This window comes from Electrona antarctica (assembly GCF_951216825.1).
Source record: "Electrona antarctica genome assembly, chromosome: 22".
Lineage (NCBI taxonomy): Eukaryota > Metazoa > Chordata > Actinopteri > Myctophiformes > Myctophidae > Electrona > Electrona antarctica.
Genome location: NC_136805.1, coordinates 39,269,895 through 39,292,394, shown reverse-complemented (window position 1 = coordinate 39,292,394; position 22,500 = coordinate 39,269,895). Strand labels below are relative to the sequence as shown.

Sequence of the window (22,500 nt, the reverse complement as noted above, 5' to 3'; positions counted from 1 at the left end):
TGAGAGGTCGGCTAGAGGCAAAAAGGTGTGTGGTTGCCTAGAGACGAGGCAGCCAATCAGGACGACAGGTTGTCAGTACAGCCAATGAGAAACATAGGTCTCAACTACAGCAAGTGGGAGTGAAAGCACTTTAGAGAGAACATTGACCAGCTGTGCTTAGTTACACAGCAGCTGGTAAAAAGTCGTTGCAGGTCTTGTCAATTCACAATCAACACTTTTATACTTCTTTAGATCATTTGAGTACTTTTATCCACCCCTGGCTGTTTCCATGCGGGACTGTTGGTGATGCATCGTCATAGCGCTCCGTTGCCCATCCAAAAACGCCTTCCGCGCTGTCACGGGACCTTCGGGACACGGCGGAGCGAGAACTCGAGAGCCAGACGGCCCTGATTCGATTGGGGGGAACGTCTAGTCGTCGGTCTTCAACATCTAATTCGGTTTCTCTCCCCCCTTTGCCGTATATACCGAGTGACCGGCCGGCCGCGGGCGGCACTGGCCCGCGGCACCGCCACCACTCAGGCCTCGGAGGGCGGGCTTTTGTGCCGGTGGCACGACCAATCAGGGGTCTCTGAAACCCCCTCCCTCCCACCCCAAGCTCGGTTTCCCTTACATTATTAGCCGTCTGTGATGTTCTATTAAAGATGCATGACTCTCACACTGACTCACTCAGCATGGGCTGTGTGTGTCTGTGCATGTGTGCTCGTCTGTATGCGTGCAGATGTGCTTGAGTGGCTGGCTGAAAGACAGCTTATATACACCACACACACCACGCACAGTCGCACACGCAGTCGTACACACACACACACAGACACACGCGCACACACGCACGCATGCACGCACGCACGCACACACACGGCAGCACACGCACACGCACACGCACACTCTATTGTGTGTGTGTGTGTGGACTGTTGGACGTGTGAGAGTTATCTCAATGCCAAAATGTGTTATTTGACAGATGGACGTGGGAGGTGAGACTAAATGCCCCAGAGAGAGAGAGAGAGAGAGAGCGAGAGAGAGAGAGAGAGAGAGAGAGATTGAGTTAAAGAGGGACAGAAAGAGAGAGGGGGAGATGGTTAAGCTTGTTCTGTTTTTTTATTTTTTTGAAATCCGGTTACCGGAATTGTCGGCGAGCTACGCGGCCGTACGAACACATTATAAATCATTGCTGTCGGATGTATCTCCATATTTTCACATTTCGTTAATGCCCCACTTATAGTCATACTAAAAGTGTCACGCAAAAATAGCAGATCTACAAGCTCAACACCTCGGGCCTGATTTATTTTTTGTTTGTTGCTATCTTTGCATTTGAATCCTGAAAAGTAACAGTTTTGGACATATGAGGTTTCAGCAACGAAACGATGATTGGGGGCAGCTGGGAGTGTTTGCAGGCCGGTGGGAGAGACGCAGCGAGAGCGACGGACAATGGAGTGTGGGTGGGGGGGTGGGGGGGGGTTCAGACGCAGCGAGTGCGACGGACAGTGGCGTGTGGGTGGGGGGGGGGGGGGGGGGGGGTTCAGACGCAGCGGGAGCGACGGACAGTGGAGTGTGGGTGGGGGGGGGGGGGGGGGTTCAGACGCAGCGGGAGCGACGGACAGTGGAGTGTGGGGGGGGGGGGGGGGATTGGGGGGTTCAGACGCAGCGGGAGCGACGGACAGTGGAGTGGGGGGGGGGGGGGGGGGTTCAGACGCAGCGGGAGCGACGGACAGTGGAGTGTGGGTGGGGGGGTGGGGGGGGGGTTCAGACGCAGCGAGAGCGACGGACAGTGGAGTGTGGGTGGGGGGGTGGGGGGGAGGGTTCAGACGCAGCGAGAGCGACGGACAGTGGAGTGTGGGTGGGGGGGTGGGGGGGGGGTTCAGACGCAGCGGGAGCGACGGACAGTGGAGTGTGGGTGGGGGGTTTCATATAAATGCAAGCTTTGATACTGGTGACGTCTGCTTCCGTTGAGGGCTGTTCTGTGCGGTGTACTCTGTGAGTCTGTGTGTGTGTGTGGGGGGACTTTGAATGTGAATGAGTGCGTGTTTGTGTGCGTGCGTGCGTGCGTGCGTGCGTGCGTGCGTGCGTGCGTGCGTGTTGGGGACTTTGAATGTGTGTGAGCATTTTAGAGATGTACAAATACCACTGTTCCAATACTACAGATTCTGATACCCATATCCCTCGATGCGTAATCAGGTATCAGTGTTTTTTAAAAGGTTCGAGAACCACTGATATAGGAATAAATCAGAAATCCATTAATAATTGTTAATGTACAGCTACAAGTTAGTAAAATACTAAAGTAATTAAATAACCTTTACAATTGATCACTATAGGCCCTTCTTGGCTGCGGCAACTTTGGCATGGGACCCTCCAATATCTTTTAATTAATTATAACTTTTGGGTTCCCTATAGCAGTGGTTCCCAAACTTTTTCGTGTCAAGGACCCCCAAATCGACATTTATTAGGCCACGGACCCCCCATTTGAAAACATATGCCAGTGATCTCGATAAGGGAGATTTTTCACGGCTCTAGCAGTGATTCCGAAACATATTAATTTCATGGACCCCCAAATTCACACGGACCCCTGATTTAATGGAATTTCTATCTCTGGTACCCCAATTTATATTGTAAAACCACTGTTAATTTAACTCAGAGAGTGTACAAATGGAACTAAATGGACCCACTAGGGTCCATTTGGTTCCATTTGTACACTCTCTGAGTTACAGACCCATAAGGGTCCATTTGGTTACAAACTATCATTTAGCTGGGTCCCCCTTGGAACTCCCTCAAGTACCCCCGGGGGTCCCCGGACCCCACTTTGGGAACCAGTGCCCTATAGCACCCAATTGTTTGTCATCACCTATATATGCATAAGCAGTATATAACATATAAGCAATATGGATATTTCATCGTAACGTGGCTCCGTAATATACGACATAATCTAAATCAGTGGTTCCCAAACTTTTTAATGTCAAGGACCCCCACAATGACACTCATTAGCCTGCAACTAATGGACCCCCATTAGAAAAGATATGCCAGGGACCCCCATAAGAGAAGATATGCCAGGGACCCCCATAAGAGAAGATATGCCAGGGACCCCCATAAGAGAAGAAATGCCAGGGACCCCCATAAGAAATGCCAGGGACCCCCATAAGAGAAGATATGCCAGGGACCCCCATAAGAGAAGATGTGCCAGGGACCCCCATAAGAGAAGATGTGCCAGGGACCCCCATAAGAGAAGATGTGCCAGGGACCCCCATAAGAGAAGATATGCCAGGGACCCCCATAAGAGAAGATTTATACGGCTCTGGCAGTGGTTTTCAACTATTTTCATTTCAAGGGCCTCCCAGTTTGACATGCATTAGGCTACGGACCCCCATTTAATGGCATTTCTATCTCTCGAGACCACCATTTATATTGTAAAATCACTGTTAATTTAACTCTGAGAGTGTACAAATGGAACCAAATGGACCCGTACACTCCCATTTGTACACTCTCAGAGTTACAGACCCATAAGGGCCCATTTGGACCCAAACTATCATTTAGCTGGGGGACCCCCTGGAACTCCCTCAAGCACCCCTGGGGGTCCCCGGACCCCACTTTGGGAACCAATGATCTAAATAGTACAGTAAAGGTCCTTGCCTTAAAAAAAAGAAAAGAAAAAAAACCCAGCAATCAGCAAGGACATTTAGAGTATAAAACAGTCATGCAAACTCAACTGAAGCATTCAAAAATATGACATGTAAATTAAATGTGGTAAATTATGTGGTATCGATGCCAGCATTTTAGGCAGTATTGGCAGCTTTACAATACTGGTATCGGTATTGGAACAACTCTAGTGAGTGTGTGTGTGTGTGTGTGTGTGTGTGTGTGTGTGTGTGTGTGTGTGTGCGTGTGTGTGTGTGTGTGCGTGTGCGTGTGTGTGTGCGTGTGTGTGTGTTCAGTTGAAGGGAAGATGAGAGCTAAGCTTGTGTATGTGTACTTAACGCTGTCTCTCTCTACTCTGAAGCTTACTTTAGATTCCCCTAGACACTAGACACTCACAGGTCACCGCGGGCGCACGTGCACACACGTGTGCGTGCCTGTGATCGCATGCGAGCAATGTATGCGTGTGTGTGTGTGTGTGTGTGTGTGTGTGTGTGTGTATGTGCATGCGTGAGAAGTGATCGGTCGCCGTATCCGAGTCCTATTCGCACTAACCAGATTAATGAGGTGAACTAGATTCACCGTACCAGCCCTCTCTCTCTCTATCTCTATCTCTCCTCTAGTCTTTCATCTAAAGAATGTTAATTTAACTCTGGGAGAGGCTACAAACGTATCAAATGGATACAATGAACACTGAGGATTGTATGCTTGCCTGCTGCTGGGTGATGGTAAAGCCCTGCTGAGCCACGACGAGGCCCATCGGGGCAGCTGCCTCCTGTCTCCTGTTTCTGTAGCGTGAGGCAGCTTGATGTACAAGTGTACATCTGCCAGCCATGATGTACTGCTACAAGTACAGTACAATCCCTTTGGACATGACGCTCGTTTGTGTGTCACAGCCTATAGGTACTGTACTTAACCACCAAATCCAACCCTTGATGCATGAGTGCCAAGAACCGGCACAAGGCACCGGGTCTTTGGTTATGACCCGGCCGGGGATTCGAACTCTGACCTTCCGAGTCTCAGGGCAGACAGCGTATAACCTCAAGGTCACTGAGCTGGTGCTGACTGATGGTGCAAATGTAAATAGTCAAGTATTGAAAAGTAAAAATGTTGACGTACATTTTCAGAAATGGTCAGAATTGTTTTTAAAATAGTGTAGTTCGAATATTTTCCACTGTATTTGAAATGGGGCTTAATTGGTTATTTTGTTAGCTTTGTTCCCAAGGGCCCCTTCCTAGAAATGTAGTGGAGTCAAACATACGATGTTTAAATTTCAAATGTAGCGACTAGCAAAAACAAAAATAATAATAATTACTGTCCACCCCTGGATTCACTTCAGTGTGCATACATGACCACATGTGTGTGTGCGTGTGGAATGCGTTTGAACCAACGGCATCAGTCTACTTGCCGGCCAACTTAACTGCAGGTTAAATGCAACCCACACCAACATGTAAAACGGAAACCAATTTCATTAAATCGTGGTCTTATCGCATCAGGTTTCATCCTGTCTCCTCTTGTACCCGTCTTACGCAATCAGCCAAGACGACGACGCCTCGTTCATTGATGGCAGGCAGTGCATTCGGGGACTTCCTGAGAAGTAAGTGCAATCTAGGAAATCAAGCCCAAAAAGAAGCAACTATATATTATAGGCCTAAAACTTATACTACATTATTTGGAAGATTTTTTAAAGGGATTGTGACATTAAAAAAAGGTTTTATAATATATATATATATTTTTTTTAGGTTTTCTAAGCTCAATTGCACCCAAAAAACCTGAACTTTTAACAATCAGTAGATTTTCTGTGGTCCGGGATTTTCTGACTCAAACAAGTGCTCTGATTTTCCTGCTGTTTGTGATGAATAGCTATTAATTTGGAGGTCCATGACATTTACAGGAAAAAAAAAACAAGCACAAGGCCGCTTATATAATAAGCAGACATCAGTGGCGTGCACAGATAGACACTAGGGGGTGCTAGAGCACCACCTGCCCTTGCCCTCTGGACAAGCAATGTGCCCTTTTGAAAAACAAAAAAAACATATATTTTAATTTTTTTTGTACAGTGTACAGTATGTGGACCATGGTGACATTGATCAATTCTTGATAAAAAAAAAGCTTCTAATATATTATTTATGCCCCAAAATCTATAAATCTCACACTATTAAGGCAACCGGCCCGGTTCCACTCGCTGGACAAGATGCCCTTTTTTTCACTTGAGCACCTTGCCCCTCTCTAAATGTCATGTGCACGCCACTGTGCAGACATGGCAACCACACTGCCATCATCATCATCATCATCATCATCATGTCTCATTAGAACTGGGTTTCCTCTAATGAGACTCTCTGGTGTCTTTGTTCCTCCTCATCAGGTAGAACGGTGCCCATCACGTTTTATCCAGTGATTACCGCAAACAGAAAAAAGAAAGAAAGAACACAGGCAGGGCGCCCTGGCACGCTACGGTCCGGTGGCCGTCTGTAATGGAGGCCGCACCCCTATCTATCTATCTATCACCATACAACACAATGATCACTGTGCAACCTGAGCTATAAGCCTGCTAGTGCTACCGGATCATGTTGCTGCAGACCTGTGGCTGGGCTGCTAAGCTTACTGTGATCGGATTGGAATAATGGAACCCATTTGACTTCAACAAATGGTAAATAATCAAATAAGAAAAAAATATATATTGACGTTAACTATTTGAAAAAAAAAGATACATGTATTTTTTTTAATGTAATTGTAAATTGTGTTATTATTTATCATTTTTGATGATGTAATAAAACAAAAACACCATAACATTTCGTGAGCAAATTCTTCAATTATATTACAGAAAGAAACTTCAGGAGGACCCAAAAACATGACAAAGAAATATCCAAATAATATCCCCCCTTGCACTGCTGTTTTTTTTTATTATCTAATGATATATGATACTACTGTATGATAATATCGTATACGGTATAGTCAGCCGTGTGAAGTGAGTGGTGCAACTCCGTGTGGGGGTTCCCGGGGGGGAGTTCCAGACACACAGGAACGCACCCAGGGTGCCGGGCCGGTTCCGGCGAGCCGCCCCGCGTCCGAAACGGTAGAGAAATGACAGAGTTACCATGTGGGGGTCCCCGGGGGTGGGGGGGGGGGAGCTCCAGACCCCCAGGAACGCGCCCAGGGGGCCGGGCCGGTTCCGGCGTGCCGCCCGCATCCGAAACGGTTGAGAAATGACAGAGTTACCGTGTGCCGGTCCCTCTACTGTACCCTCTACTGTACTGTACTGTACTGTCACTGTACTGTACTGGCACACCCGAAATCATCATATATACAGTTAATATGTGCGTGTGTGTTTGTGTGTGTGTTAGGTTGCGCACAGGTGGTGAAAAACAACCATGCTGTTTTCGTGCTCATACCCAGCCAGCCAGGCAGGCACCCACCCAGCCAGCCAGCCAGCCAGCCACACACATAACTCCGTAAGGGAGTGGTTGCACCACTCAAAAACTAGATAAAGTGCCCCTCGGGGCACACAGGTCTCCACCAGGGCACATCAGGTTGTGGCCTCCTGGTGGCGCTATAATAGGCCAATGTGAAAGGGGTGCCATTTCTTCTTACGCGTTGGATGGCAATTGGATCATTTGAGACATTAATTTTGTTCCAAAAATGTGTTTTGGCAAAAATCCACCTGTTGGTGGCGCTATAACCGGCCAATGTGAAAAGGACGGGTTAACTTATATTCCTCAGCCTAGTAGGAATGCGTTCATGATTACCAGACAGTGGCCTTGTGGTTAGAGTGTCCGCCCTGAAACTGGGAGGTCGGGGTTCGATCCCCGGCCGGGTCATACCAAAGACTGTAAAAATGGGACCCAATGCCTCCCTGCTTGGCACTCAGCATCAATGGGTTGGATTGGGGGTCAAATCAACTAATGATTCCCGAGCGCGGCGCACGCTGCGGCTCACCGTTCCAAGAGATGGGGTCAAATGCGGAGAACAAATTTCACTGCGGTAAGTAATATAGTAATATAAAAAAATTCGGCGCTATAACAGGCCGTTCTGGAGAATTTGGGGCAGAGGTTCATCGTTGGCATCCAGGGAGTGTGTGTGCAAAATTTGGCATCGACCGGGTTAACGGTGCCGAGATTAGCTGTACACAGACGGACACATGACACACACACACACACGTGCGCGCGGACGGAGTGCAAAACATTCTCTCCCCATGCCTTCGGCCTGGTGGAGACAATAATAGTAAGTAACAAAGAAATGTCTATGTTTCATAGACAGTATGGCCTGCATAATGATTCCATGTTGAACCATTTTGGACCATGGGGAAAAGGGAAAAATAATAAGTTTAATTGAATTGGCTCCTCATAAAGGTTTATAAAGTTATAAAGTCTAGAAAGGTTCTATCTGGAAACCAGATGGCTCCTTAGATTAAAAGGGTTCATTTTACTGTAAGTGGCTGTTACTGCATGAAGCGAGAGAGAGAGAGAGAGAGAGAGAGAGAGAGGGAGAGAGAGAGAGAGAGAGAGAGAGAGAGAGAGAGAGAGAGAGAGCTATTGAACCTTTCAGTGCTATAAGGCTACATTCACACAGTGCTGAGTGCAGTGGGGTTCTGATCTATTTGACCCAGTGGTCTACACTACAAAAGGACCATGGAAACTTTGACTTGGAGATAAAAAACCAAACAACAGTGGCGGTAACAGGGTTTCACGTGACTGCAATGTAACGCCGTCAGGCTGCCATCCAGGACCCAAAACCCACTTTCACTAATAACCCATTTTGACCTGAGATCAGATTATAAAAATGTAGATCTGCTATTTTTCAATAGCTAAAGCATAACATAATGCTAACACCAAAAGGGGTTCCCGCCCAAAATGGGATAAACTCTGGCTTTATATTGTCGTTGGACGTTTCTCACCACCACGGAGTGCATGCAAAGAGCATTGCATACACTTCTAAAGTGCTTTATTTCATGTCGTCCCAAGTCATTTTAGGTGAACACTCCCACACACACACACACACTCCACGCGCTATGAACAAGCACATAATCCGTGATAAACTGCGACCAGCTCTTCGTTTGCGCTTGAACATTTAGGTCAGATAAGACGGACGGACGGACAGACAGGCCGACCATAAGAGTGGCTTAAACTAACCAGTAAGGCCTCACTCAGACCTTTACTGCATTGCTGTATGCTTGTTGGATGGATGTTGTGTAGTGTCATGGCCGCCCCAATGCATTTCCAATGGAAGTCACATGGTTTGTAGTCCACATTTTGGACTACAAGCTGTTGTATGGCTTTCGGCTGTGTTTCGACTGCGCCCCTCCCCCTCATACAACACAAATGTTGTGTCAAACCATGTGACTCCCATTGGAAATGCATTGGGGCGGCCATGACACTACACAACATTCATCCAACAAGCATACAGCAATGCAGTAAAGGTCTGAGTGAGGCCTAAGTATGTAAGTAAGTAAGTAAGTATAAGTAAGTAAGTAAGTAAGTAAGTAAGTAATTAAGTAAGTAAGTAAGTAAGTAAGTAAGTAACTAAGTAAGTAAGTAAATAAAGTAACTAAACAGTCCCCCGACCGACCACCACAACTGCACATGTGTCGTTTAGTTGTAAAACACTATATCCATGCGCATACGTGCAGAGTGGAACAAACAACCAGGGTTTCCACAGGTAATCTAAGCTTCCTTGTAGGAAATCCTGAAGAGCTTGATGAATAAATTAACTATTACGTTGACCACAAGTCCATTTTTACCTTCCAGGGAGGAAAACGTTCAGTTATAATGGGTATATTATGCACCTTATTAATTCATTGATTGATGCTATAAATGTTTCAGTGTGTCCTAGTTTCTTAGGTTGTACTAGTATACAGTAAACCTTGGGGGAAACATTGGTTCTCTCGAGCCTGTCCTTTTCTACAAGCCTGGCTCGTAGAGGTCAGAAGCCTATCTCCAGTTTCCTTGGCGTGAGGCGGCTTGATGTACAAGTATACACCCCCCACCCCCCCGGGGTGTATACGGAGCTATAGTGTGTCACAGGGACTTAACCCCAATCCAAACCCTTGTCTTTGGTATGACCCAGCCCCGGGGGATTGAACCCTGACCTCCCCAGTGGCAGGACAGACACTCTCGACTGCAAAAGGGCCACTGATTTTAGATCTGCATGCAGTGTTGATTTCGTCGACTAAAATCGGAGGCGAAAAATGTTCGCCGACTATACCTTTTTCCACTGACGAAAACTAAATGGAAACTAAATGAAAAACTAAGCTATGATGACTAAAACTAAGACTAAATATATTGACAATTTCGTCAACAAATAAAAACTAGACTAAAATGTTAGGAAGGGACTATAGTGGACAAGAGATCCAGTATAAGTCATTTTACACTTGGTTGCATGCTGAAAATAGCTGATCTACAAGCTCACAACGTGTCGCAGCGCGACGCGTTGTGAACTTGTAGATCGGCTATTTTCAGCAAATGTAAAAACAGTCATTACGACGCCATCAACACTAAAACATTCCAGGTGACTAAAATGTGACTAAAACCAAATTAAAACTATTCAAGAGACTGTGACTATAACTAAAATCAAAATTTGCTGCCAAAAACAACACTGTGATTGTACTGCGTGGGTTTCACTAGATCAGCCAAATCAAATCATAATCACGTACGTTGTCTAACAAAGGAAAGTGTATTTTACTTGAAGTTCATGATGACATTTTTGGGGGAGAGAGATTGTGATAGAGCCGACGTGCATGGTAAATGGTAAATGGTGCATTTATGTAACGCCCAATTTGCATGCATGCATGGCAGGGTATTGTAATCGATCCAGCCTGTCTGTCTGTCTGTCTACTTTGGGACTATAGAGCTATTTAATGAACCAAATGGACCCGTAAGGTTTGGTTCCATTTTGTACGCCGTCAGAAATTCACTAACTGGGGCTCAAAAGGTCACAATGATGCTCACCATGGGCAAGATTGAGAACATAATGGGCGCATTAACCTGAAATGTTTAAGTAAAAAATACTATTATATCTTTCTTTTTTTAAAATATATAATTGATTAAATCTATTAGTTAGAATAACTGTTGCACCCCTAACCATAGGACCTAGAAGGATACCTCACAGTGGGACGCTGATACATTCAGGAACACTTAAAGGACCACTTCACCACTTTTCAACCTATCTTCATATAATTGGTCCTCACTAATGTTCATGATGCCACCACACACTTTTTTTCTACTCAGTCTGTGTCTCATATGAGGGCTGTGGGCAGTTCAGAAACGCGTCCACCACTGACATTATCGTTAGGCAGATTTATTTTAAACAATATTCTTTTCTAAAGAATATTTCTATTTTTAGTATCATGACAACGATGGCTTCCATTTTTGCATTGCAAGATTTCAGGAATAGAAAGCCTGCAGTTTCTATTAGCTTGGATTCCCCATCGATGATGTCACTGGTGGACGTGTTTCTGAACTGCATGCCCACAGCCCTCCTATGAGACACAGACCAATCATATGACCAATTATATGACCAACAGACCAATTATATGAAGATATGTTGAAAAGTGGTGAAGTGGTCCTTTAACAGGAGGCATAGTTGAAAGGTGAGAGAGCCTGCCTGGGTATAACCGCAGGCCCCAGTCGTTCCAGGTACGATTCCAGGGCCCTGGCCAGCAATATGTTGAATAATATGACCGTTCGGAGTGTCCTTGAGCAAGACCGCCAAACTGCTCCCCCGCCCGCGCCCCTTGTTATGTGGGCTTGGTTGAGCTGAAACTGCAGGAGCAAGTAGGCAAGTAGGTCAATAATATTAACGACAGACAAGTGCATATATACACATGGAGCCATGCAGCACCACCTGCCCACATGCCTTCATAGAAGAAAATGCTATTTTTATGCCTACATAATTCATCTCAACTCATTTAATGTATCTCTCTCTCTCTTGCTGAACCACTTGCTCTTCACCTTTTTGCTCATTCAGCACAGAGACTGTATATAGGCTAGGTCGTTTTGTTTGTTTCCCCCCTCCGGATAAATGTGTTTTTTCTGTTTTCTATAAGAAACAAATGGCAGAAACTGGCATGGTGGGTGCTGCTGACCCAAAAGGCACAGAAATTGCACTGGTCAGCAATTAACCCATTTTGGGCGGGAACCCCTTTTGGTGTTTTTTTTTTTAAACAATATGTTTATTGTTTTTTTCATTTTTCATACATGTACACAACATGGTGATGGTGAAATATAGGAGCGGAGAGGGTCAATACAGCAGACCAAGAGACAAAAACAAAAAACAAGACTAAACAAAATGACAACAACAAAAACAAAACATTTAGCAGAAGTCAGTATATAAACAGAGTCTGCTATTTTTGAAAAATCGTGAAAATGTGGCGCGTTTTTATAGCTCATATCTTTGCTTCTGTCCCTGGAACAACATATTTCCAGATGGGGGTCGGCGGCCAAATACAGATATTTTTGGAAGTCCTTGATATGAAATTGTTTGAGAACGACTGACATAGAAACACAGGTTTTTCAGAAAACTGTCGGGATTTAGAAGGCATTTGTAGAATCTAAATGGGTTAAGTGGGTAACAACTTTAATAACTCACAACTAGGCATGTAACGATATATCGTATATCGATATATATATATCGATATTAATCCCGAAGATATGAATCGACTTAATAAAATAAAAAAATCGAGTGTGTGCCCAGGTGATGGTCGTTGATGCTCGTTCAAGGAAGGCAATTATGTTTTTGCGCTGTCAAAAGTAATGCTACTTCTTTTGCAATGTAGTTAAATAAAAAAAATGTGAAAAAAACTAAGGGGGGAAGATAAATTATATACAATTAAAAAAAAAGAAAAAAACATTTACTGGAAAATATTTTTGTTTCAAATATCGTGGAAAAATGGTATCGTGAACCTCATATCGTGATACGGATCGCATCGTGAGTTGAGTGAATGGTTACATGCCTACTCACAACAGGAGAAGGAAACAGTGGTGCTAGACCTTTCACAGTATTTCTGAGACGCGGGTGTTCATTTTAGCACGTTAGCACATTAGCACGTTCAGGATTCAGTTTGCTAAAGGAGATATGGGTGAGAGGGGGGGACATCTATGCCTCTGCTATTGATATCACACCCTCTGGTCTTTTAAGTATTTACACTATTGCTTGACTAGATTCTTTTTTTTTAGCTTCCATGATCACTATACATTTGCTATCGTTCTCTGGCATCGAATCGAATATAGGCCATTTTCTAAATCTTTTCAATTCAGTTTGTAAGTTCAAATGCTTTGTTTGTTTGTTTGTGTGTTTGTTTGTGGCCGAGCGGCTGCCGCTTTAAGTGGTCAGATTGGGTGGGCCGCCATCGAATGCTATCAAGTGGGCCCTGATCCAGAAAAAAAAGGGTTGAGAATGAGAACCACTGGCATGACATCTCAGGACGTGAACATGCGTTTGTTCTCAACACGACCAGTCAGTGGCCTTGTGGTTAGAATGTCCGCCCTGAAACTGGGAGGACGGGGGTTCGATCCCCGGCCGGGTCATACCAAAGACTGTAAAAATGGGACCCAATGCCTCCCTGCTTGGCACTCAGCATCAATGGGTTGTGTTGGGGGGTCAAATCAACTAATCAAATGATTCCCGAGCGTGGTACGGCTGTAGCTCACCGCTCCTTGGCTGCGGCTCACTGCTCCAAGAGATGGGTCAAATGCGGAGAACAAATTTCACTGTGGTAATGTTTGCGACAAATCGTACGACTTTGATAAAGCAATGGCTTTTCAACCAGTGGTCCTTGAGGGGGTTCCAGGTGGTCCCCCAGCTAAAGTTTCATGTTTCAAGTTTATTTGAAAAACATCATTGCATAACAATATGAATTATGATGTTTCTTACACTTTGAGACACAAGAGGACCGCTCTATTAAAAAAACAACAAATAATCAACTATCAAACAACGCTACAAAAGTTTCTATTACTTCTGGTGAAGCTTGTACGCTTGCGGGATGGAACGACATCTGGTGCCTTTTTGTGTGACTCACATGTTGTGTGAGTGTCGATCCTCCCATTTCGTAGTGTGTAGCGACTTTCAGAGAATTTCAGAGAATTTCAAATCGGACAATTCCATAATCTTTACTCGGAATGATCCTAATTTAATCCATTCAGGACGGAAACCCCTTATGGTGTTTTAAGCGTTATGTTATACTTTAGCTATTGAAAAATAGCAGTTCTACAAGCTCATAGCGCGGCACTCGGTGCCGCGCTACGAGCTTGTAGATCTGTTATTTTTTTTAAATCGTGAAAATGTGTCGCAAATCATTGAATATATATTCTTTCAGAGCGAACATTTTTTAACTAAAATCTTTGCTTTTGGCGGGTTCCCTGGAACAGCATATTTTTAGATGGGGGTCGGCGGCGAAATACATATGATTCTAGGGGTCCTTGACATGAAATAGTATGAGAACCACTGATATAGAAACATAGTTTTCTATATCAGTGGTCCTCAGTGGTCTTTTCTCTCAGTAGTCGATTGAATTCCCTTTAGAGTGGCCTCCTCTCTCCTCGCCTCCAGAGGGGGGAAGGAGTTAGTCGGTATCCCAATGATGCGGCAGCACCTTCTCTGCAGACATTCCAGTTCCTGGGTCAAGTGCTTTTGGGAGGCGGCCCAGACATGGTGAAGCATATTCCAGCACTGGTCTAAATGATGGAGAGTTGTTGTCAAGAGTTGAATTAACCCATTCAGGCCTGACGTCGGGGAAAAAAAAAAAAAGTTTTCTAAATCATGAAGCATCACTGAAGTGGCAACAATCACGTTAAACCACACCCTCGAGTGTAATATTGCAATTATACAACAGTTACCCTTAAAACTAAGAAAATCACAGATGTAGTCACTACGACCACAAATGTCCCAAGAAACTAGCTAGCCTAGCCACCGAGTTTGCTAGCGCTCTGGGAGAACAGAGCAGCTGAATTCTTTGTTTTGATTATAGGTGGTGAATGGTGCTGGTTTAACCCACGGCTACAAGGCTGTTTCAACCAATCAGATTGCTTCCTCGAAACGACCTGTGGTATAATTATTGTTAAACATTTGCATTACTTAATCTACAAGAAGTCTATACACAATTAGAGAATGTAGAAGAATTGTTATTTTGTTCATAAACGTTTGCCTGTTATCTCTACTATATACCAACTTCAACACAGCATGGAATTTTGGACAAAATCCTATCCGACAACGACGACACACAACAAGATATTCAAAGTGGCTAAATCTCATCAAAAGGTTGGACGCCCGGTGGGCTTAAAAATACCAAATAAATAAATAATGGGGCTTGATATGAAAAGTGTCGAAAACCACTGCGATTACAGGATGACTGCAGCGCTACACTGAGCCGCAGCTGAAATCCCTACCGCGTAACGATGTGAGATGTGGTGTTATGCAATGGGGGGGGATTATACATTTAGAGAGATTAGCACAGTGTTTGGAAGCCGGGGAAGATGGCAAGAATTTTGGGGCGGATTATGTGGGTCACAGCCAGGTCCTCAGGCCAGCGTAGTTGTTGCGTCAACACTATGCTGCCGTGTACGGAAAGCCGAGGATGCGAACAACACAACACACCCGGCCGGGTGTTCATTTTGTTGACTATAAAAGACTATGGTTTTTGTCGTCTAAGATTATAGACTATACGACTAAACAATTTCAGAAGGCTAAAATAGGACTATAAGACTAAAGGGTGTTATTCAAAAGTCTAAATATGTTCTGGGAAAATTAACATTGCATTAAAGACTAAGACTAAGCTTTTGTAGTCGACCAAGAGTAGACAAGAGTAAGACTAAATAGGACAAAGACTAAGCAGTGGTAGAACAGTGGTGGAACAGTACTCAGTTTTACTAAAGTGAAAATATCAATACTGCCGTATAAAACTACTCTGTTACAACTACAGAATTCAAAATGTAATTGAGTAAAAGTACAAAAGTCGCAACATGGGCCAAAATGTATATAGGGCTGAAGTGGTTAACCTCTGTTTTGTAATAATAATCAAAATCTACAAAGTAAAATAAATGTAGTGAAGTAAATGTGCAATATTTGCCTCTGAGATGTAGCGGAGTAGAAGTAAAAGTACTGGGAATTGGATATACTCAAGTAAAGTACAAATACCTCAAAATTGTACTTAAGTAAATAAATGTACTAAGTTACTTTCCACCACCCACAACAGGCCATGCAGTCACAGGAGGTCAGGGGTGGTGATGATGATGATGATGGTGATGATGGTGATGAGTGCTACGAGGATGTAGGACATTGGATTGACGCACACGTTTAATTTCTCTTTTCAATTCCAATTCAGAGAATTTCAAATCGGACAATTCCATAATCTTTACTTGGAATGATCCTAATTTAAGGTTGCCTTGTGGGTGGGTAGGTTAGGGTCGGACAGCGGGTGCATGTTTTGGTGGGTGGAGGATTTCAACCAATGAGGAGGGATATCCCTACAGAGCTCATGCATCAGCTTGTGTTCCAGTTCAGATTTGGACTGCTCATTTAATCCCTTCCAATTTGAGAGAAAGTGGAAATTGGAAACATTGGACATTGGTTTAAAGTAAATGTGCTGAAGCCAAAAAAAATGTTTGAGAACCACTGCTGTATTTCTCTATGAATTAGTTTACAAAACTGTAACAAACGACAACATAAAACTACAGTACCTAAAAGTAAACTATGTATTACAAAAAATAGGATATCACAAAGGTATTCTGTAAACATTTTTATTGAACATCATGAACCCAAATGTCTCTCATTTTGAGAAGAAAATGCTTGAGGTTCATGTAAACGATGTGGCCGACAGGAAGACGACATGTAGTGACACTGGCGTGGACTTTTTAAAACCGCCTTTGTCTGCAAAAAAATACTTTATAATATAATTCCATCCACACAATCACAAATCAATCGATAAACAGTGATTTATCGCGCTTTTGCATATTCATCTATCATCTTTTCACTCTATCCGGGTGATGCGTCGAAATCTTTCATCTCCAACCGTTCCAGTTCTTCCCCCCCCCCTGACGCCTCTTTTTGCGAAGCTCATTGCTTGACATATGAACTCCATATGAAATGCACAGCTGAATGACCCCACTGCCTTATTAAACCCAATACACATGGGAGTGAGGCTCGACTACACATTGGCCCTATAGTCGCATCACCAGTAGAGTGGATGGTGTGTGAGCGAGAGAGCGAGAGAGACACAAAGAGAAAGATAATGTGTGTGTGTGTGTGTGTGTGTGTGTGTGTGTGTGTGTGTAATATGTGTGAGAGAGAGAGAGACACAAAGAGAGGAGGAGAGAGAGAGATCGCATGTTTGCATGATCTCTGTCTCATGACAGTCGCTGTCGGTGGAAATCTCGTACGTCCAAAAAACAAGCGTTCCTTTTCTATTGTTTCAAAGACATTTAAAAGTAGCGAAATGTATACGACGACGCGTTGTGAGAGCTTGTAGAGCTGCTCTATAGTTCCACACTACTGTTGTCGTGCGTGTGACACGTGTATGATGAAGAATAAGGGCATTCGTTAGAAAAATAAACAAAAATTGAAGCGTGGAGATACGAGGTTTCTGCCCGACGACAGCAACGATATGCAGTATGCATAGATATGTTCACGTGTATTCTTTTGCGTGTGTGCGCGTGTGTGCGTGTGTGTGTGTGTGTGTGTGTGTGTGTGTGTCTGTGTGTGTGTGTCTGGCTCGTTGCATAAGAGGATCTGCCGCTGTCCCGGAGCTTAGCGAGGGGATTTAAACCTCTCTCTCTCTCTCACCCTCTCACTCTCTCTCTCTCTCTCTCTCTCTCTCTCTCGCTTTCCTGTCATCTCGCTCTCTTTCCTGTGTTCCCTCTCTCACCCTGTCTGTCAAACACCCCCCCCCCCCCCCCCCCTCCTCCCACTCGCTTCCACTTCTAATCTCCGTAATTGCATGTATATTGTTGGGCGGGGCAGGGGGGGGGGGGGGATGATGTCATTATTTGTTTGTGTGTGTGTGTGTGTGTGTGTGTGTGTGTGTGTGTGTGTGTGTGTGTGTGTGTGTGTGTGTGTGTGACCGTGTGCGTGCGCGTGTGCGTGTGCGTGCGTGCGTATGTATCTTATGTATTTATCTACTTTATATTGTGTCACATTCTCTTGAGTTAATGTGATGGAAGCCAGCTGTGTATTGGCGTGTCTAAACCTCAACCGCTGTCAGCCCTGTAGGTGTCCCTGGCAAGTCATTATATAGGCATTTGTCAAATATGTGAAAACATTTCGCTATGGGTATATGTTATATAATTTTTTTAACCCATTTAGACCCGAGGACGATCCTACAAATGCCTTCTAAATCCTGACAGTTTTCCGAAAAACCTCATGTTTCTATATCAGTGGTTCTCAAAATATTTCATGTCAAGGACCCTCAGAATGGCCTGGGCCATGGCTCAGCGGTCCAGGCACCTTGGCCGGTAGCCCGAGCCTGGCAGTGTGCCGCGGGTTCGACTCCCAATCCCGACGGCCTTTACTGCATGTCACTCCCCCATCTCTCTCCCCATTTCCTGTCATCCTACTTTCTGTCCAGCTATAAAAAAAATAAAAAAAAATAAAGGCAAAAGCCGAAAAAAAAACATAAAAAAAAAAAACGTTCGCTCTGAAAGAATATATATTCAAAGATTTGCGCCTCATTTTCACGATTTTTCAAAAATAGCAGACCTACAAATAATTTGTGGACCGCGACCCACGGGTTGAGAACCCCTGCAGTAGACTATATAGGGAAAGCCTATAGTACAGACCACCAACAACAAAGCACAAAGGTTTTAAGTGGTTAAACCATTAGCTTGCATTGTTACCCTGCCCGCAGCAATGCATGGCTGCAGGGGGGTGGCGGGGGGGGATTGTGTTGTAACAGGCCCTGTACGACGTGCGTTTATGTGTTAGCGAGGTAACTTGAGAAGTCAAAGGTCAAGGAGTCTATTAACAAACAAAGTAACTGGAGAACAGGTGGGAGGGAATTTTCGTGGAACTTGTCAGACCTGGGGATGATCGGTCAGTATCCTCCTCCTGCCCCCGTAGACATGATTATATGTGTTGGTCACAAAGGTCAAAAGGTCCTCCTCTCTGGCAGCACGCGGGCAGCCCGGTAGAGTCAGTATTATAGGATTCACGTACCCTGAAGAAGACATATACGAGCTTGTAGATGCTATTTTTGAAAAATCGTGAAAATGTGGCGCAAATCTTTGAATATATATTCTTTCAGAGCGAGTGTTTTTCAACTCAAATCTTTGCTTCTGGGGAGGGTCCCTGGAACAACATACTTTCAAATGGGGGTCGGTTGGCCAATTACATATATTTTTGGGGGTCCTTGACATAAAAATGTTTGAGAACCACTGATATGGAAACATAGGGTTTTTTCAGAGAACTGTCAGGATTTAGAAGACATTTGTAGAATCGACCTCATTAAAGAGCTTATGACACGCCCCGAAAATATCATTGATGAATTGATACTGTGTATATCACGTGGTCTCACTGAAAACATTCTGAAAATGCACACCTGTAGTGTAAAAGTATGTCAATTAGTGGTGGTGTGCACTCCTGTTCCATTGTTTGTCCGAGTCAGCAGGATGCAACACCAACAGCAGTGACAACACACGCAAACGCAAAAAAACCAACAACAGGAATTCATTGGCAAAAAAACACTAAATTAGTAAGAAAAAGTTATAGACAGTAGTTGTAGACAAAGGGCTCCATTTTCGTCACCGCTAAACCCCTTATCCATAAACCTCTTTGCCTTTTTTTTTTTTTCTTTTTACTATTTTGCTAAACATTTTTGAATAGTTAAAATGGCCAGTCTACAAGCTCACAACGTGTCAATGTAGATTGGCTTAGTTGAACTATTCAAAAATGTTTTGCAAAATAGTAAAAACAAATGGAAGAAGTTTAGGGATAAGGGGTTTAGCGGTGACGAAAATGGAGCCCCAAGTGTGCTTAATTGGTTGCGGACAGGATTTGCACCCCAGGTGCGTTGGTTTAAATGATTGTTTGTTGCATCATCATGCAGTTACTCAGTGCAGTCAGATGTTCAACCACTACTACTGCTCACATGAGGAGTCGAGTTTATTTTTCCAGAAAGAGATATTTGGGCCTTCAGCCAATGTCACAAGTTCTTATGTTTATTCCTGTTGGCAATACTCTCACTGTCTGTTGTGAAGGAGAGAGAGAGAGAGTCATCTCCCGTTTCTGTGCCTTTGTGCCTTTGAGCAAGGTAATAAATCAGCGTCCAGCTCCGGGGAGGACTGTACTGTGTCTGACCCTGCCTCGGGGATTCCAGAGAAAACACAGGCGGCTTAAACTCCCTGCTTTGTGTTAGACGAGTACAAATGTTCAGAGTCGTTCCAGTGCCGCAGTGCCTTTCTCCAATCTCACTGTTTGACGAATTTGGACCATTTTCACCTATAATGATTATAGCATGCTCGGGATTTGCCTAATCCACGATTCTATTTGACTTTTGATTTGATGGTCACGGCGATTCGATTAAATATTAGATTTTTCCCCAGCACATGATGGCTATATAATTATTAATTTAGGCCATTGAGTCTTGATTCGTGACGAAATGGCTGTCTTCTGCCCCCCCCCCCCTCCCCCCATGCAACAAGGTTGTGTCTTCAAACCACGTGACTCCCATTGGAAATGCATTGAGGCGGCCATGACACACAGAGGACACAGCACACAAGTGTGTCTTGCATGTGTCTTAGGCGTGAATGAGACCTTAGTAAACCGCGACCTTCGGTAAGATGCTCTGAGGGCGAGAGAAGCGAACAGAGCTTCTTAATATGGCACAGTTAAGAAGCGGGAGTTGTTAAACTATATGAATCGGGTGTCTGTGAGGTCAGCTGTAGAGTTGCCGGCCGTATATCTCCATATATGCAGACCTTCTCCGTGACACACGCCCATATATGGAGCGTGTCTTGAGCGATGAGGTCAGTTGAACATATGGAATGTCAGAACAGGTCAACTCCATCCATACCGGCTATATGACTATGTCTATACACAATAAAGACGAGACGAGTTGAAAGTGTTTTTTTTTAAATTGCGATGTCACTAACTTTGTGTGTGTGTGTGTGTGTGTGTGTGTGTGTGTGTGTGTGTGCGTGTGTGTGTGCGTGTGCGTGTGTGTGTGCACAGATTGATCTGGAGCCTGAGGGGAAAGTGTACGTGGTCATCGATCTGTCAGGATCGTCCACAGAAGGTAAGACACACACACACACACGCACGCATGCACGCACGCACGCACGCACGCACGCACGCACGCACGCACGCACGCACGCACGCACGCACGCACGCACGCACACACACACACACACACGCACACACACACGTGCACACACACGTGCACACACACGTGCACACACACACACACGCACACGCACAGAAACAGAGATGCAAAGTGAAAAGAGGGAATGTGGAAATACATTTTGTCCTCTATTCCAGCTTGTAGATCGGTAGTCTTTGGTAGTTCTGCGTGACGCGGTTAAAAGGAAACGTATAAGACAGGGCTTGAAGGAGCATTCCGTGATTTGGGTGATTTGGAAAAAAAAACCCGGTCCGCCCCGGTAACAAGATGTGCACATAAACGCATTACAGTGGGGGGGGGGGGGGGGGGGAGTGCAACAGGCCAACAGCACACACATCAAGACTTGGCCACCTATAGCCAAAAACGAAACCTGGGACAGGAGGAACTCCTTATATGGTCAGCACACTCTATAGTAGGGAGGATTATCACAACAAAACAAAAAAAGAAGTGATATTTGAATTAAGTGAAATCACTGAATATACATTTAAGTACTTGGTTGCCTTGTTACCCTGAGAGAGAAGCTTATTGGAATCTTAGGCCTCTTTGTCTTTTCCATGGATTCCTAGAAATCTGCTTCATAGAAGGCAGCGCACGCACGCACGCACGCACGCACGCACGCACGCACGCACGCACGCACGCATGCTCGCACGCACACCCTTTCTTTTCCTTTCTCTATCTCTCTCTCTCTGCCAACCTTGTCCTGTCCCCCTCCCTCATACATTATAGCTCCTCTCTCTCTCTGACACACACAAACACACACGCACGCGTGTGTGCACACACACACACGCACACACACGCGCACACACACACACACACACACACACACACACCTGCGTATCTTCGCACCTGGATATAAATAGAAAGCCTATCTGCAGCCTTCCAGTCGAAAGCCTGTGTGCGTGTGTACGTGTGTGCGTGTGTGTGTGCCTGTGCACGAGCACGACGCGGCAAGATCCTGATTGTTCATTTAACTCTTGAGAGTGCACAAACGGGTCCATTTGGTTCCGTTTAGTGCACTCTCAAGATTTCAATTTTAACCACCAAGGCATTTCAGTGTGCGGACACACACACACACACACACACACACACACACACACACACACACACACACACACACACACACACACACACACACACACACACACGCGCACACACACACACACACACACACACACACACACACACAGCCAGCACTGCGACACAAAGGGAACGAACGGACCGCAGGCATTATGGTCTTAAAATAGTAGGTGGGACATTGAGCCATGGATCACATGACACATACACACATACACACACACACACACACACACACACACACACACACATACACACACACACACACACAAACGCACGCACGCACGCACGCACGCACGCACGCACTCACGCACGCACAGAGCAGAGCAGAGACTCTCTGAGACTTCCGGGTCACCCCCTCCCTTTCCCGCGTGTTGATTGGCTGATCTCCGGTGACCTCACGGCCCACACTCTCCGCCTCGATCATCCCGCCCACTACTATCCGCTGCTCCGCCGCTACACTTCCTCTCTCTCTCTCTCTCTCTCTC

At 45.0% G+C, this 22,500-nt stretch overlaps 1 protein-coding gene across 1 annotated transcript in view; it reads left to right on the top strand.

The window, feature by feature from the left end:
- prkcea (protein kinase C, epsilon a) overlaps window positions 1–22,500 on the top strand; it is a 69,738-nt gene that overhangs the window by 14,843 nt on the left and 32,395 nt on the right. Inside the window, exon 2 of the mRNA XM_079492697.1 lies at window positions 20,770–20,833. Within this exon, the coding sequence (XP_079348823.1) occupies window positions 20,770–20,833 (64 nt within the window). The remainder of the gene's footprint in view (window positions 1–20,769; window positions 20,834–22,500) is intronic.